The 15,856-nt window shown below is 45.9% G+C and overlaps 1 protein-coding gene across 10 annotated transcripts in view; it reads left to right on the top strand.

The window, feature by feature from the left end:
• Positions 1-15,856, top strand: part of PACS2 (phosphofurin acidic cluster sorting protein 2) — an 84,603-nt gene that overhangs the window by 30,935 nt on the left and 37,812 nt on the right. For 7 of the 10 annotated variants that reach the window (XM_069789896.1, XM_069789893.1, XM_069789887.1 and 4 more), the window contains exons 3-9: positions 2,144-2,233; positions 6,865-6,990; positions 9,149-9,311; positions 10,388-10,461; positions 11,235-11,315; positions 13,654-13,713; positions 14,994-15,151. In XM_069789896.1, coding sequence (XP_069645997.1) covers positions 2,144-2,233; positions 6,865-6,990; positions 9,149-9,311; positions 10,388-10,461; positions 11,235-11,315; positions 13,654-13,713; positions 14,994-15,151 — 752 coding nt within the window. The remainder of the gene's footprint in view (positions 1-2,143; positions 2,234-6,864; positions 6,991-9,148; positions 9,312-10,387; positions 10,462-11,234; positions 11,316-13,653; positions 13,714-14,993; positions 15,152-15,856) is intronic. The other 3 variants (XM_069789891.1, XM_069789892.1, XM_069789897.1) reach the window with 1 other exon arrangement.

The raw sequence follows: 15,856 nt of genomic DNA on the forward strand, positions 1-15,856 counted from the left end.
TTGGGTTGGAAAATTCAATAGCTTTTATTAGAGCAAAGCCTTCTTTTCCTGTCCTGGTTACTGCTCACTGCTTACACTTTTTTGGGGTGAAAGCTTGCCCCAGACCTGTGAGTACAAAGGGAGTTTTAACACATAGGACTTTCTTGTCTATTTTGGGTACATGTTGTGATCTGCCTTGCTACAGTAATCCAGATGCTGGAACCTGAGCTGTTCTGCAGTCCTCTATACCAGGGCAGATCCTGAAGAACTGGAAGGCAGAAGGACTTGCCCTGTTTGGGGTGCTTATCTGCCAAGTCCCAGGCTGCAGCTTGCATCCCAAGACCATCCTTATTTTGCCCTTGATACCTCTGTCCAGTTGACCTAGAGGAGACAGGGGCTGGGATGACTACTGTCCCAGAGGGTGACTCACCTTGGGTGTCCCTTGTGCTGAATCAGCACCCATATTTTGCTGCGATGTGCTGTTTAACAGTGGGTCAGTAGCACTGCAGCTGTCTCAGACACAGGCAGATTGAAGCCCTGTTATTAGAAGTCCCTTTACAGCTTGCAGGTTATGATGATGATGCTGACAAGCTCTTTCAGGGACACTTAATTTGCCAGCACTCAGGTTTCTGATGTGGCTATTGTTTGAGGCTGATGATACTGGATCATCAAATATATGATCTCTGTCAAATGACTCACTCTCTTTGTATGGGGAATTGCAAAAAAGGTGTCAGACATTGGAGTCCTTCCAGAGGGGATGACTGAATTCAGACCTAATGAGAGCATCTTACCTGCATTTCCCATGTCTCCTTGCAGCCTCTTGAACAGTGATGTTCAAAGAGTTGTCAACTGTATTTCCCAAGCCGTTGCTCTGTTTATCTGCTGTGGTCTTTTAAAAGCAGCTATATTTGGTCTTTCATTAGATTTCGAGTTGCATAACAAGTAAAGCAAGATTGCTGCTATTAGGAGCTTTGCACCAATGGAACAGATGCCGCTGTTGCCAGCAGCGAGGCTAGCTGTGCTTTACTTGCACGCATGCTGCTTTTCCTGGGGGGGAGCACTTCGCTTTCTCACCCTGCTCTGCTGTCTGTCTTCTGATCTGCTGGAGCTTAGGCACCTCAGCTTTTCCACAGAGGAGCCTGCGCTGTGTTGTGCAGGAGCTGAAGCACCACTGCAAATCACAGCATTTGCTCTGGCTGCCTGAGCAGCGTTGGGGAGGAAGGCATGTAAATGAGTCTCTGCCTCTCTCTCATCTCAGGATGCTATTTGAGGCTGATATGGGCAGACCAGATTTTCCTTTGGATGTAGCTGGGAGGTGTTTACTCCCCCCAAGTCTGTCTCGGATTTCCCAGATGCTGCTTTTTTGAGAGCTACAGTTCTGTGCTTCTGGGAGATCAGCCTGTCTGGACAAAGCCAGATCTGCAGCCTCAGCAGAACATTGAGCCAGGGACCTCTGAAACTTGCCACTGTGTTTGAACAGTGCAGAAGGATTTGCTAGGCAGCAGTCTGTCAAGCTTTCCTACTAGTTTTCCCTGAAACATTCCCTGAAATGAAATGCTTACACAGTAAATAGCCCAGTAACTTGGTTAGCGTACAGCAGCCCAAACAGTGTTGATTTGGAGTTGCCCTGTAATACTATCAGATCTCCAGACTCCACTGTGATGCTTAGTAGATTTATTTTCTTTTGTAACCCCAACTACTCGCAGTTGTTTAAACAGGTTTAAATCTCCACTTTCCCCAGGGAGGGGTGAGTGCACAAAAAGAAAAGACCAGTCTGTCATGGCTAACACTGGAGATTTAAGCATGACGCTGCAGCCTCCAAACCCAAGAGATGATGAGCTTTGTACCTGTTGGCTGAAGTAAAAATATGAGACTTGAACTTGAGGGGAGGGCGTTGACTCAGGGCTTTTGAATGCTGGAGTTTGGCAGAACAAAAGCAGCTTTGTTGCAGTTAGGGACGGCAAATATTCCCAAACCTTTATTAATCAAATATGTCCCTTTCATCTCATTAATATTTCACAGAAGTGCAAGGTCAGACCCATCCGTTCACTTTCTCTGTGGTAGTCTCTGACAATGTTTCCTGGTTTTTAGTAAATAGGACGGGGGGTGGGATGTAAGGGCTGGCTTCTGGGGAATTCACCCGATGGACTTTGTTTCTGTACAGGGCTCCAAGCGCATCCTGCGGTCTCACGAGATTGTATTGCCCCCGAGTGGACATGTGGAGACGGAGCTTGCGCTGACCTTCTCCCTGCAGGTAAGGTGGGATGTGGCCTTGGGGTGTGTGTGCTTGCTGGACTTGCTGCTTTGCAGTGAGCAGAGGTGCGTTTTGGGTCTGAGGTGAAGGTCCTTCTAGTGCTGCCAGAGATACTTGTTCTTAAGGCAGTCCCAGCCATTTCTTAAGAGCTATCTGAGCTCTTTTGGCTTGTCTCTGGGCAGTCAGATGTGGGGAATTTGAGCAAAAATGGCCTGGATGCTTCCATGATCTGGGGAGGGGGAAGCCCACTAGGAAAGCTGTAATATAAACCCATAGAGTTGTTCTTGGTACCAACCCTGCATCATGGAAGGCAGATCTCTAATCCTGACTTGTGTCTGGGCGGAACAGGCAAGTTAGACACTAGGTGCAATTTTCATGACCTCAATGCAACAACCAAAATTTGTCTGAATTGCCTCTCAGCATTGAGGGCCTGGAGCAGGGTGCTGGTCTGCAGTGTTAGGGGACCTTCCTTGTGCATCCTGTGTTTGGAGCCCAGGAACACGAGGACTTTGCTGCAGTCTGTCCTCTTCGTGTTATGGCTGTGGTAGGAACTGGAGCAGAGCAGAATGGCTCTTTTTTGCCTTTTGTGTTGCCTTATGAATAGGCACTGGAGGCTGGCAGCTATGGTGGGTAGCATGGAGTATCAGGCTGACGGAAGACAGTAGTAGGAATGGGACAGTTGAACCTCTGATTTGGAGTTGCCGAAGGAGGCATCGTTTGGGGAAGCAGGAGCAGTATGCAGACAGTTACTCCTGGCTCTAGAATCATAGGAATAGCTGGGAATTGGAGCAACTGTATTTTATTGGTTGCTCTTTTCCACAAAGCATGCTGCCCTGGTGCTACGTCCTAAGCAGGGAAATAAGGTAAATAGAGGCTGGCTTGCTGCGAGCAAGAGGGAGGATCCTGCATGCATAGAGCAGAGCCAGGCAGACACTCAGAAGCATTCATATCTGGATTATCTGTGTTTTGGGACTTTTGGTTAGATCTTGAAGTCAAGAGTTTGATCTGGTAAGGAGAAAGGCTCAAGTGATGATGTGAGACAGACTGGTTGTTACTCTGAGATCTGTGCAGACTCAAAGCAGATAAGATTTCACTGCAGACGGATGATAACCCTGCGGCTGCCCAGACAGATACGCAGGGGGCTGATGCTTCTAGTTCTCCTGATGCAGCCCACAGACTGGGTTAACTGCAGCACTGCATCCCCTCCTTTGTGAACAGGAATAACAAAGCCACGTGCCAGGAATACATATTCATGGGTCCTGGGGCTGCAGCTTTCCCATGGTTGGGAGGAGAGCTGTAAGATGAGCCAGGTCTCCCTCTGCCAGTCTTGTGTCAGCAAGGAGCAAGTATTTCTGCAGATCTTTTTGGAATTAACTGGGAATATTTTTTTTTTTTTCCTGGGACTCAGAGCAATGCTGCAGCAGGACACAGAGCATTGCCTTTAACTCGATTTCCCCTGAAGGGGCTGGGAATTGAGCCAGAATAGGGGAGAGCGATGTCCGTGACACTAAGCCTTCAGAAGAGGTGAGCAAGCTTAATGCAGAGATGTGCTGCTGGTCTCTGACTGCAGGAAGGATTGGTGGTCTTGGATGCTAAGACCTGGAAAGCCTTCCTGAAATGGCAAAGCAGGATTTTTGTGACAGCTTTTATTGTTTCTTAATTGGACAATGGCTGGATGCTACTCCTAGCTAACAACTGCAGCTTAAGCCAGATACAGTCTGAATTTAGTGCCTGGGATATATTTGAGAGTGGTGATGGGCCACAAAGTAAAAGCATGTGGGTGTCACAGTACAAGAAGGTCTTAGTGTCTTGCAGCAGCCAGTATCTCCATATTGCACTGTCAGCTCTTCAAACTGTATGCCTTGCTTTGTGCTAGCTGCGTGGATTTGCAGCCCCTTGTATCTTCACAGTCATTGCCTTCTCAGCTGCTTCTCCTGGGTGAAATTCTTGTCCTTTGCACAGAGCATTTCCTTGTCAGAGCTAAGCTAGAAAGGTGATGGTGCAGGCTGGCATAATAGCAAGCAGCCCATTGTGTCTGGCAGGCCTCTGCTCAAACAGAAGGGAGGAGTTTCCTGTTGCTCTATTACACAGCTGGGGTAAGACTCGTGTTAGTGGTGTGTCTGATCCTGTTTCGCCTTGGTAGCTAGGACTAGACCAGTGGTAGTCTTTCTGGCAGGTGAGCTACCCATCACCCTTACTGCTGGAATGCCTGCTTCTCCTGGCCCTCTGTGGGTTTCACAGGATCAAGTTGAAATTCCCCAAATATTCCAAGCACAACATCACAGCTCTCCAGAGCACTTAATTCCTGTGCTGAATCTAATAAACCTTTCCAGATGGAAGGGGTTACATCACTGGGGCTTCAGAAAGAATGTCTCGCCCTGACTATTGCGGTTCTGGTGTTTGTGATGGCCCCTTCTTGTCACCCCTCAAAGGTGCCTTGGGGTGCTTAGTGCTTCCTCTAAAAGTCTTGTTTTCAAATGTTTTGAGCCAAACTGTTTTTCTCTCCAATCTCTGTCATGGACTGACAATTACTGAAAAGTTTTGGTCAAAACTGTTCTGTAGAGTTGATAAGCCGTGGCTGGTGTTAAAAATAGCTTGTCTGTGCTATGAAAATGGCTCAGCTTTTCTTCTAGAGGCCCTTGCTTTTAATGGAGGAGCTGAGTGGCGTGAGTGTCTCTGCACCTTTCTTTTACCATCTTTGTGAATGCCCATCAGAGGTGGCCAGGCAACACACCTTTGAAAAACAGAAACTTGCACATGTATGGTCTTGAGCTGTCCAGTTTAATCCCTGAAAACTGTACACATTGAAATCAAGCTGGCCTGGGACCAAGCGTGACTTTGGACTTCAGTTGCAGGCTCATACTTAAGAAGCCTTGGTGTGGCCCAAGTGCTTTGAGCTGAGAGCAAGGAGTCCCTCTCCCCTGCTGCCCTTCCAACACGTGGAAGGGCCCCAGAGGCAAAGAGATGGTAGATTTGAATGCAAAAGGTGCCTCTGGCTTTTTGAACCCCTCTTGCCCCTTCCCCCTAATGACTTTCTTCCATCCTTGTTTAGGGAAGTTGCACATCTGTGAAGTCACAGGTTCCATTTGTGTCTGGATGCACGTGTGTTTTGAGGTTAATTACATGGACTGCTGTTCCTCTCTTCTGCAGGGCCACTTCCTTGTGCAATGCACAGTAGATCTTGCCCTTGCAGAGCAATCAGTTAATTAGTATTCTGCTCTTTTGTGTGGCCACTGCTCCCAGCTCTCTATGTAGCAGTCAGGCTCACTCTGGACTGCAAATGAATATCTTGGGGTTTGTGGTGGCACTCAGCATTTGTATTTATCAAGTGTTTTGATCGGCAGGAAGTTATTTTCATAATGTCCCAAGGAAAAAAAAGAGATGTAGGTCTTGCCTGCAAGAGAAGCATCCTTCACTTGGGAATGTCCTGTTTGAGATCCCTGCAATTAGGTTCTCCTGTCTGCAGATTACTTAGTGTTACATATTTTGTATATTTGGAGCACGTGTCCCTTTCATATCTCTTCTCAGGATGAGACTGGTCAGGTGGCTGCTGTGTCTTTTCTTAAAGATTGCTCTTCCATTGCACGGCTTCTTCCTCCCACAGCTGGTGAGCTGGGCCCTGGGGACTGTCAGCACTCTGGTGACTATCCTGGCAGAAAGCAGGACCTGATGCGCTAATACTCTGTGCAGATGAGCAGGGCAAGCTGAGATAGCATGGTTAGCCCTACTCTTTCCCTAATAGTCTCTGCTTGACTTCACAGCCTCTCTGTTCTTGGGGAGGTTTTGGGGACTTGTATAAACAAATGCATTTTCTTGTATGGAACATGTCTCGGAAGGATTTATGTCTTTGCAACATAGCCTGGCAGTAGGACAGGGTTTTTCTTGACTTAATTACTTAAAATACAACCACTTTGAGCAACAGAAGTTTGAGTGTGTTAATACTGGAAAACATTGACAGTTGCAAGAGCCATGTGCCTGAAGGAGACAGCATTGTCCTGGAGAGAATCATTGCTTGACCATGTAGGTCTCTGTGCTTTAGCAAAAGAGGCATCAGCAAATCCTTGGCCTCTTCATAGCTGTGCCTCTCTTCGCTTGCCATTCAGAGCACAATAGACTCTTAAACGTGTGGAGTAGAGGGTCAAACACTGAGAAGTATCCTTGTGCTGGAGGGAAGGCAGTGTCCTGCCAAGAGTGCGGGTGTCCGGGGCTGTCCCTGCCACTGCATGCTGCCTGCTGTTTGTGCAGGGGCAGCCTGCACCCTGGGTGGGACCTCTGGGGCTCCAGTTCTGAGCAGCCTCTATTTAGATGTTAGGGGAAGCATCTCCTGGAGGCTGCTCATCTCTATGGAACTGGGCTTGGGCTCAGCCCTTCCCAAACTGAACAGCTCCTGTGTGCCCCTGGATTGTTTTTCAGTGTGTTTGGCTGTGGAAACAAAAGCCCGGAGGTGAGCTGTTTAGGCAGAGATGAAGGCTTCCTTGGGATAACATTGTCCACTGAGTGCGAGTTAGCTGTAGGCACTTCTAAAAGCCCCGGGGTTAATCCCTAGGAATGGAGTTTACTTGTGAAGCAGGCAGATTGGGAGATAATGTCAAGAGATGTAATAAACTTTTCCATTGCGTTTCCAACCACAGTACCCTCACTTCTTGAAGAGAGAAGGCAACAAGCTTCAGATCATGCTGCAACGGCGGAAGCGGTACAAGAACCGAACTATTTTAGGCTACAAGACTCTGGCTGTGGGGTCTATCAACATGGCTGAGGTGAGCATCGTTTGACATGATCTCTCTTTACAAAGGTGGACGTTTTTCCTTCTCTTTAAACCCAGTGTTGTCACTTTCCTCATTGAGAAGTACCTGGCAGGATTTCATATCGCTGTCTTAATAACTGTAGTCAGTAGTCACAGGTTTTTTATATTTTAATATATTTTATATTTTTAATTTTTAAATATTTTATAATTTTTTATATATTTTATATTTTTTATATTTTTATATTTTTTAAACAGGTTTTACTACTGAGTAATAATATTGGACATTTTCTGGATAGTATCTTGAGATCTAAAGCTTTCACAAGGCTAGCTTATTACCTTGTGAGGGTTTTGTTGTTGTTGTTTGGTTTTTTTTAGAGTTAGGGGGTCCATATCATAAGTGCAGAACAAGACAGATAGGGTCACTCGGGCAAGACTTCCAACCATAAGAAATGCTAAAGTTAAAGCAAGGTTTGCTGTGCTTCTCTGTGCCACTGTATGAGAGTTCAGGATCAAGTAGTTTCTCTCATTTTGCTTGAAACACCCTTTGCAATTCTTATTTCATGGCTGTTGGTAATTTAGGTGGACTTCTATTCGTGAGAGGTAAATGATAAAATTTTTAGACTTACATCTGAAAATTAATGCTGGAATCAAGTACGGATAAATTATTCACTAAGGCTTTCTGAATGGCTTAGCTCCATGCTTCATTATTTCATGCCCTGTTTAATCTCTGCTGTTTCTGCGTATTTAGAGATGGGCTTAGCAGTAGCGAGTTCAGCTTAACACCGGTATTTTTCATCAGCCTGCATTCTGTCAACAAATCATTTCCATCCAAAATAAGCTAGTGTTATGCTGTGGTGAGTTATTACTATATTAAAAAATTCATTATAAAGACCACTCCTTGTGTGTGAGTTCAGCTTCCCTTAGACTTGCAGTAAATGGTGAACTCCCCATTTGAATTGGCCAAATTCTGATTTGTGGTGTTGTAGCTAACGTTTTTCCTGTACTGTGTTTGATTTGTTTAAGAACTAGAAATTAAATACTGCTGTAAGGCAGAAAACATGTGGGAACATTAATTAGACCCATTGGTGAACTTCTAAGTGTTGGGCATTTGCTGCTGCTGTGTGTGGTTTTTCTTATGTCTTTCTGTAATGTCAGCTGACTGAGGTTAGAAGGTCAAAAATTTTCAAAGGTTCACTATGGTAGGAAATAGTTGCTCTCCAGCTCATCTGGAATATTTCTGAAATTGAAGACTTCAGGAAAACAAATTTTACAAGCCCCCCCCCCCATTATAGTATAATGACCCCTAAATAGCACTGACACATTTCTTAAAAGAAAAAAAAAAAATTCTCTTAGCTGTTGAAACAAAGCAATGAATTGGAGCTATGACTCTGAGCAGAGTTTAAGTGCTGGGGGGCATATGTTCCTCATCAGCTTAGGTCTTTTTAAAGCCACGTGAGGAGCTGACAAAGCAGCCTGGTGTGTGTTAGAAAGCTGAGGTGCAGGTGTGGGGAAGTGCTTTCTGACTTCTGTGGGGCAAGAGAAGAACCTAAGTCTCAGGTTCTGGGGAGAGCCCTGTGAGCTGTGAGTGGCAAAGGAGGGAGAAACCCACACTGAGATGTCCCTCTTCCTCCACCATTATCTTATTTTTGGTGACCCACTGCTTCATTACCCTGGGGTGGCCAGCTCCTCTGAGATTCAGGTGCCAGCTTTCTGGAGCAGGGATTTTTGCTTTAGGAAACACGTTGCATGTGTATCTCACCAAGAATTTTTGCCTTTACTGACTCTTCTGCTGGGCTTTAACACAAAATTAAGTTCCTTAATTAGACGTTCAGAAGGTTGGTAACTTGATAATTCAAATCAGTACTGTGCCGTGGGAGCAAATACATAGTAATGAGGTAGTCAAGTATTGTGCTTCAAGGATGAGCTAATCAACTGTCAAGATCAGAACGCTTTTTCTTTCCTTCCATCACTTCCATTAGTGGTCGAATAAAATCTCAACTAGCATTGTGTATTGCCTGCAAGCAGCTCCTGCAGTTGCAGAGTGTTGGCTTGCTTCTGCGCTTGGAAATGTGGAGTAATTCTGTTAAGATAAATAACTCTTCTAGTGTGCAAATGACACAAGTTTAAATACATTTTAAATGCAGACTTGTACTGCTTAATTTCTGTCCCAGGTCATGCAGCACCCAACAGAAGGTGGCCAGGTTCTGAGCCTTTTCAGCAACATCAAAGAGGCTGCAGTGAAGGTAGCAGAAATCTGGATCTTCTCCTTGTCAAGTCAGCCAATTGACCATGAAGACAGTACTATGCAGGCCAGCCAGAAAATCAAGTCTACAGGTAAGAGTACAACCACATGCTCTGAGGACCAATGTCTTCCTGAAATAGCTGGAGTTAAACCCCACCTGGGCTTAGATGCTTCCTGGGACAAATGAGGACTGGTTTGCATAAGTTGCTGTGTCTATAACTGATTAATGCAAAGAAAACCCACTTTGCAAATCTGTTGCTGTTGCTGTGTAAGCAGGGAGTGTGACAGGACTGGGGGATTGAATTGTCAAAGCTTCTCCCGCATATCACACCAGGCCTGAGCCATCCAGCAAGGGTTAACTGTGTTCTCACCAGTGCTCTTCTAGTGTTACTGGTGGGTGTGTTGAGAACCTGTAGCTTCTTACCTGGCTAACGGTGTTGTATTCAGGAGAGTCACATTTAAGCTACTCTTCCAAGTTCTTTTTCCTTTGAGTATTCTACAATAAATCTCATTCACTTAGATGAGACCTGCAAACCTGCAACATTTTTTTGCTGTGGACTATGGCCTGGTTTAATGAGTGTAAATCCATGGTGTTGTGCACTGTATAGGGTGGTCATTGGGTTTCTACTCATGCTACTCATGACAATCTCTTTGTGTGGTACCAGCCTTCTGCTTGCTGCTAGAAGAGTGACCTGTTGAAGGTAGCGTACACAGGTGCTTGTGTGTTGTTGCCTGAGGCCAGGCAGCTCACCTGAAGTGTCATTTCAATAAAGGGTTTAGACTCTCCTGGCATGTCTTACTTGCTCCTTTAAGCCAGTTAAGCCCATGTTAGAGGAAAAAGTAATTTCCTTTGTGGAGAAACCTCTTTACTTGCTGCTGTCTACCAGGTGGTTCCTACCAGGGTAAAACAGCGTGGTGTTTCAAGGAGCCTTATCTGTGTGCTGGTCCTTCCTTCCTATTAGATGTGTTTCTCCTTGTTCCTTACCTCCAGGTGGTTCCCATCTCACTGGTTCTAGCACAGATAGAAGATAAACTAGCAGACATCTCCTTGTGTGACTCCTTTCTTAATTTGTGACTGTTAGTTGGCTTTCTCTGCTACTGAGATGAGACTGTCCCCTCACCTTAAAGGAGTTTCACAGGATCTCTCCCCTCTTTCCTTCCCTTTCAGACAACTATTCCGAGGAAGAGTACGAGAGCTTCTCTTCTGAGCAGGAGGCCAGTGATGATGCCGTACAGGGCCAGGTACTGTTTAGGGCATGGCTTCTCCCTGTGAGAGCTTCAGTAGAGCGTGTACACTCTCAGCTCATGCTTGAAACTAAAAGCCTATTTCTTTAGCTAAACCATGACAGTGAGAGACTGTCACCAAGTGTTTAGCTGCAGTGGCAGAAGGCCTGCACAGTAATCCATTTCTTCCACCAAGCTGTGATTTCTCTGTTCATGTGTTTGGACTTGAGCTCCCTTTAAACTGAAACATTAGCATCCTTGTGTGTTTCTCTGCTTAATGGTCAATGCATCAACTGATTGCTTCTGTAATGCTGATTGCATTCAAAGAGCCCAACTAGATCCCCAGCTGTAATTAAAGGGCCAGTGGGGTCTGAGTCAGTCTTTAGTCTTCAATACCTTCTGCAAAATAGGTCATTATGGAGAACCCCCTGGCTAGATGAGAGATGCTTTCGAGTTTGGGTCTTATTTGCCTTCAGACTCTGGCATCATCTGCCTTCCACCTCTTGGAGGATACTGAGAAAGGAACCCACTGAAATGTGGGGCTGTGACTATCCTTATTTCTCGAATGTAGAACTAGGGCTGTTTTGCTTCTCCCAAGTTGTTATTCCTGGCTCTCTGCAGACCTGGTTCACTTAGTTTTCCCTCTGCCATCATAACTGCAATTAAGGCAAATGCTGAAAGCTGGAAGACGGAGCAGCAGGTTCATCTTCATAGAGGGAACATTTTTAGCACTTAAATGCTCATGTGTCCCCAAATCGCAAAGGTAACACATGAATCCTCTTTCTGTTCAGGATTTGGATGATGATGAGTTCGAGCTGGGGAAGCCCAAGAAGCAGCGGAGATCGATAGTAAGAACGACGTCCATAACCAGGGTCGGTGGAAATTAGTTTTACTAACACTGACGGGGTTTGGCCAGGATGCGAAGTGCATGTGACTTATGGGAGCAGCAGTACTAGACATGCTGGCCCAGCAGAGAGCTTGGGGACATGGTCACAGCATGTGAAGAGCTAGCAAAAACAACCAGTTCAGAGAGTGGGGCTGTCCAAGGTGTGTGTATGTGCTGTCTTGAGTGTCCTTTGGCTGCAAGGTTAAGGAGATCCAAAAATCATGTAAGTGTATGAAATTCCACCCTCATGAAGAAGCCAGTGCAGGATCCATGCTCATAAAAGTCCTGAAAGTAGCTTTAAGTGAAGAGAAGCTCTTCTGTTTGTGCTGTGTATGGGAGAGGCCAGTGGGAAGGTTTCAGAATGAAGTAGCTCAGTCAGGGGCTGAAGCTTGACAGATAAACCTGAGGTGGTCCATGTGGTGCTGAGGCAAAAGAACTAGCTGGATATTGAAAGCTTTGGGAAGCTGCATGCAGCTATCCACCGTCTCACAGCAAGCATGTGTATGCCTTCAAAGCTGCACTTCTGTGTGGAACCGTCACTTGTGCTTGACCATGCCATAATGCAGCTTTCTGCTTACAGAAGTGTTTATGCATGTCTGATGACAATAACTCAAAATCACTAGGATGGGCTAGGTCTCTTTTTGGACTTAGGAGTAAGTTTGGAGATCACTGTACCTCCTGTGAGGCTATTTATGAAATCCATGTTTTGATAAGGTCTGAAATAAACCCTATTTTGACCTGAATCTCACACTAAAAAGATCCTGTCTATGAGACCAGGAGCATGCTAGACCATATCCTTGGTGTCCTTAGTATTGTTTTCAAGAGTCAGTGACCAGCCAGGACAAAATACACCACTTGGTTATTAAGCAAGCAACTTCCTCATAATCAGAATAATGTCTTTCTAGCCCTGACCTCTGAACTGATACTGAATCTCCAGTGTGTGGGGGTGGCGCAAAACTGGGTTTGGTGCTACCAGTTAACATCAGCCCAGCTCCAAAACAGGCCTCCTGTCTGCCAACTGTCAACCACTCAGGCCGGCAAACAGCTCTTGCCATGTCACCTTAGCTACTGCATGCTGTGTGTCCTCCCTCCACAGACTGCTGTGCTGGTCCAAGGTGGTCTGCGTGATAGACAGTTTGGCTTAGCATCCTGAGCCAGAAGACAACTCTCGCTGTCATGAGAGCATCTCGACCTCACAAGTGCATTGGGGACAGAAATAGGGCAGTCTTTGGAGAGACTTGTTTGAGGCCTGGTGAATTTATATCACCTAAACTTCAGCTGTCTAGAAGGTGGTTGCAGCTCACAGAATTCGAGTTCAGAGGTAAAGGCTACGTTTGGAGACACAGGGCAGTATGAAGTATCTCAGGCCAGAGTGGGAGCAGGCAGTTGGACTTGCAAGAAGAGCTCACATGAGATATAGGGGGGCCAGCAAATGACCACCTTTCTTTGCCCAAGAGTGGCCTGGTGCCAGCCATTTTCTCCTTCCTTTCCTCCTGAAACAGGGATGCCACCTCGAATGCTCTGTACCAGCACTCATGCCTGGGCCCTTCTCATCTTCCTTTTCTTCAGAGTGTGCATATTAGGTTGATCAGTGAAAGACAGAGAAAGGCTGGGCAGCTTGTGGCAAATCTTAGCTGTTTGGTCCTGCAAGAGAGAGGGAGCTCTTGGGGGCAAGTAAACACGAGGGAAGTGCAGCAGTTTGGCTTGTGATGTTTTAGACTTGGTGCATGCTGTGTCCAGGATCTGGGGTATCAGACTCAGAAAGCATTTTTCTCATAGGCAAATGCTAAGGTTAAGCCCCACAACTTTTCTACAGTGCTCCTAGTCAAATAAACGAGCCTGCTAGGATGAACTGCAAGCTCCTGGAAAAAACAGTGCTTTGTTGGTAGAGGACACATTTGTACTTCGGGTCACAGGGTAGATGCCTGTGTTGGCTCACCTTTGTTAAAAATCAGAAAAGTTGACTGTTAAATGCTTGCCAGAAATATATCAAACAGGCACAGGAGGTGATCTTGCAGATAAAATAATTAGTTATCCACTGTGTGTCCCACCAAGAGTGGTGTGCCATCCATCAGGGCCAGAAGATTTGTAGTGCTTGCTGGAGTGGGACCTAGTTTGTTGTAATGCAGGAAAGAAAGTATCATAGGTGTGGAAAAGCTGATTTCAACATAAGAACAGCAGAGGCTTGGTTTGTGGTGCCAGGAGTTGTTTGATATGAAGCAGTAGCTACAGCACCAGTGTTAGATGTGTCTGGGCTTCTTGCATTCTGGGAGAAAACAGTTCACTTAATGCTTTACTTATATAAAAGTGCCTTTGACTTGCAGCAACAAAACTTCAAACAGAAGGTTGTGGCATTGCTGAAGAGGTTTAAAGTCTCTGACGAGGTAAGTAATTCATTCTGTAAGCCTTCCTGTCTTGTGTGTTGCCCTCTGCTTGGTGCATCTTGCTTTAGTCTTCAGGAACACACTCCTGTTTCTCCCTAGTTCCCTTCATCTTGTTTTCAAGTCTGCAGCGGATGTGACCTTTCATTGCACCCTGGCCTTGCATGGAGGCTTGAGGACCAACTTCAAAAATGTCATCAAACATTTTCTAGATCAAGTTCTATCAAAAGCAGATTTTGGCAACCATGTGCGTACCCGTTAGTTTTGCAGACTGCTGTGAAATTATCTTTGACCCTTTCAAAAGCAAGTAGTCTATGGTGTGTATTGCTTGTGAGGTTAAATCCCAGCCTGTTTGATCATCTTACTGGAACAGCCAGGCAAGACATGAAAAACTTGGATAGGGAACACAGATCCACAGGATAGTCAGCTGTCTGGTCAGAGCTGAAAATGAAAAAGATCCAGAACCCAAGAAACCTGTGTAATGTTAAGTATCTAATATAAAAACAGTTAACATCTCAATTGGCTGTATGGTTGTGTGCTGATTTTGTGGCTTGTGGGAACGAGTGAGTAACTCCTTACACTTCCAAAAAGTCCTGTTAGCTTTGCTGTTCTTCCCAAGTTAGCTCAGCAGAGTCAGCACCCATAGCTGAGGCTTCAGCCAGCTGAGCTGGTGCTCTTCTGGAGCTGCCATTCAAAAAGCAAGCTCTGAACTGTGCACAGCTGCCTGCTTGCTGTGGTGTATATGTGAAGCAACCCATGGAAGTTGCGTGAGATATCTGTTCTCTTCAGCTTTGCATGTGGGTGGCAGTTTATCTTTGTCCAGGTTTCAGGCGCCTCCTGTGGACATTTTTGTCATTTCTACCTGCTTGGGTATCAAATCAGGAGGTGTCATGGCAACTTTTTCAGTAAAACCCAAGACAGATTACGCTGTTGGGAGTACTGCCTTTCTGTACTCGTTCTAAGAAAACTGGGACTCCAGCAGGGGCCTTTTTGAAGCTTTGTTTATAGAATGGGTTTGAATAATGGACATAATCTATGGTTAACAGCTTGTTTGTGGATGCTTAGTCCAATAGGTAACTCCTGCTTAACCAAACATTGACAAGCTTGACCCAAAACAAGCACTTCTCATATTTAATGCTTCTGTTGGATATAGTATCCTTGCACTAAGAACAGAATCTTACTCCCAAGACTCATGTGCTGCAGTCCTCGGGGGAGCTCAGGTGGCATGGAATCAGTCTGGCTCCTAGCAGAGTCAGCGATGCCTGCTTTTGTCCTGTGTGTAGGTTCTGGATTCAGAGCAGGACCCAGCGGAGCATGTTCCAGAGGTGGAAGAGGACTTGGACCTTCTGTATGACACACTGGATATAGAGAACCCCAGTGACAGCGGGCCAGAAATGGAGGATGATGACAGTGTCTTGAGCACTCCAAAGCCAAAGTTAAAGTAGGTGTGGGGTGGCTGATGCTGGGCCAGAGAGAGACCGTGCACAGTGTCAGCATGGATTAGATATTTTTTCTGTTCCCACCCCTCCATCCTGGTTTTTTCCCACCTCTTCACCTGGTGTTGAGACCCAGTATGTGTTGTTACAATGTGAATGACTGCTTGTGAGCTGGGGGTAGTGGTGGGGGGAGTCTAACTTCCCTTCAGTCTCATTTCTTCCTTGTTCCCTTTGCAGGTGTTCTGCCTGCCCTGCCACCGCAAGGGTAGGAATTGCTGACAGGCAGGCAGTAGAATTAAACCATACACAGGTGTTTTGAAGAGGTGGTAGAAACAGCTAGGAAATCTGTGCTAAGGCAGAAGGAGATGTGATTGGAAGCTGCAGAAGTAGAGGCAGAAGGGATGGAGAAGGCAGATTGTGTCTTTCTGGAAAAGCTGATAAGACGCTGTGTGGAAAGAGAGTCTTTGTAGGGATTAAGGAAGCAGAACTGTGCAAAACAAGGGAGTTTCTCAGGGCCCAAGGGGACTGACTACAGCACACGTAGATACAGGCAAACCTGTTCTGAGCCGACTTTTGTGGGCACTGATGTATGGGCAATCACAGCACTGTGGAGCTGAGCCAGGGATCGCTGGCTCAGGGTCTTGAGCAGATGCAGAACCCTGAGCTAACAGAGCTGTGTCATGTCCCTGCCGAATAAAGACTGAAAACAT

The sequence above is a fragment of the Haliaeetus albicilla genome, chromosome 8 (genome assembly GCF_947461875.1).
Source record: "Haliaeetus albicilla chromosome 8, bHalAlb1.1, whole genome shotgun sequence".
Taxonomy (NCBI): Eukaryota; Metazoa; Chordata; class Aves; order Accipitriformes; family Accipitridae; genus Haliaeetus; species Haliaeetus albicilla.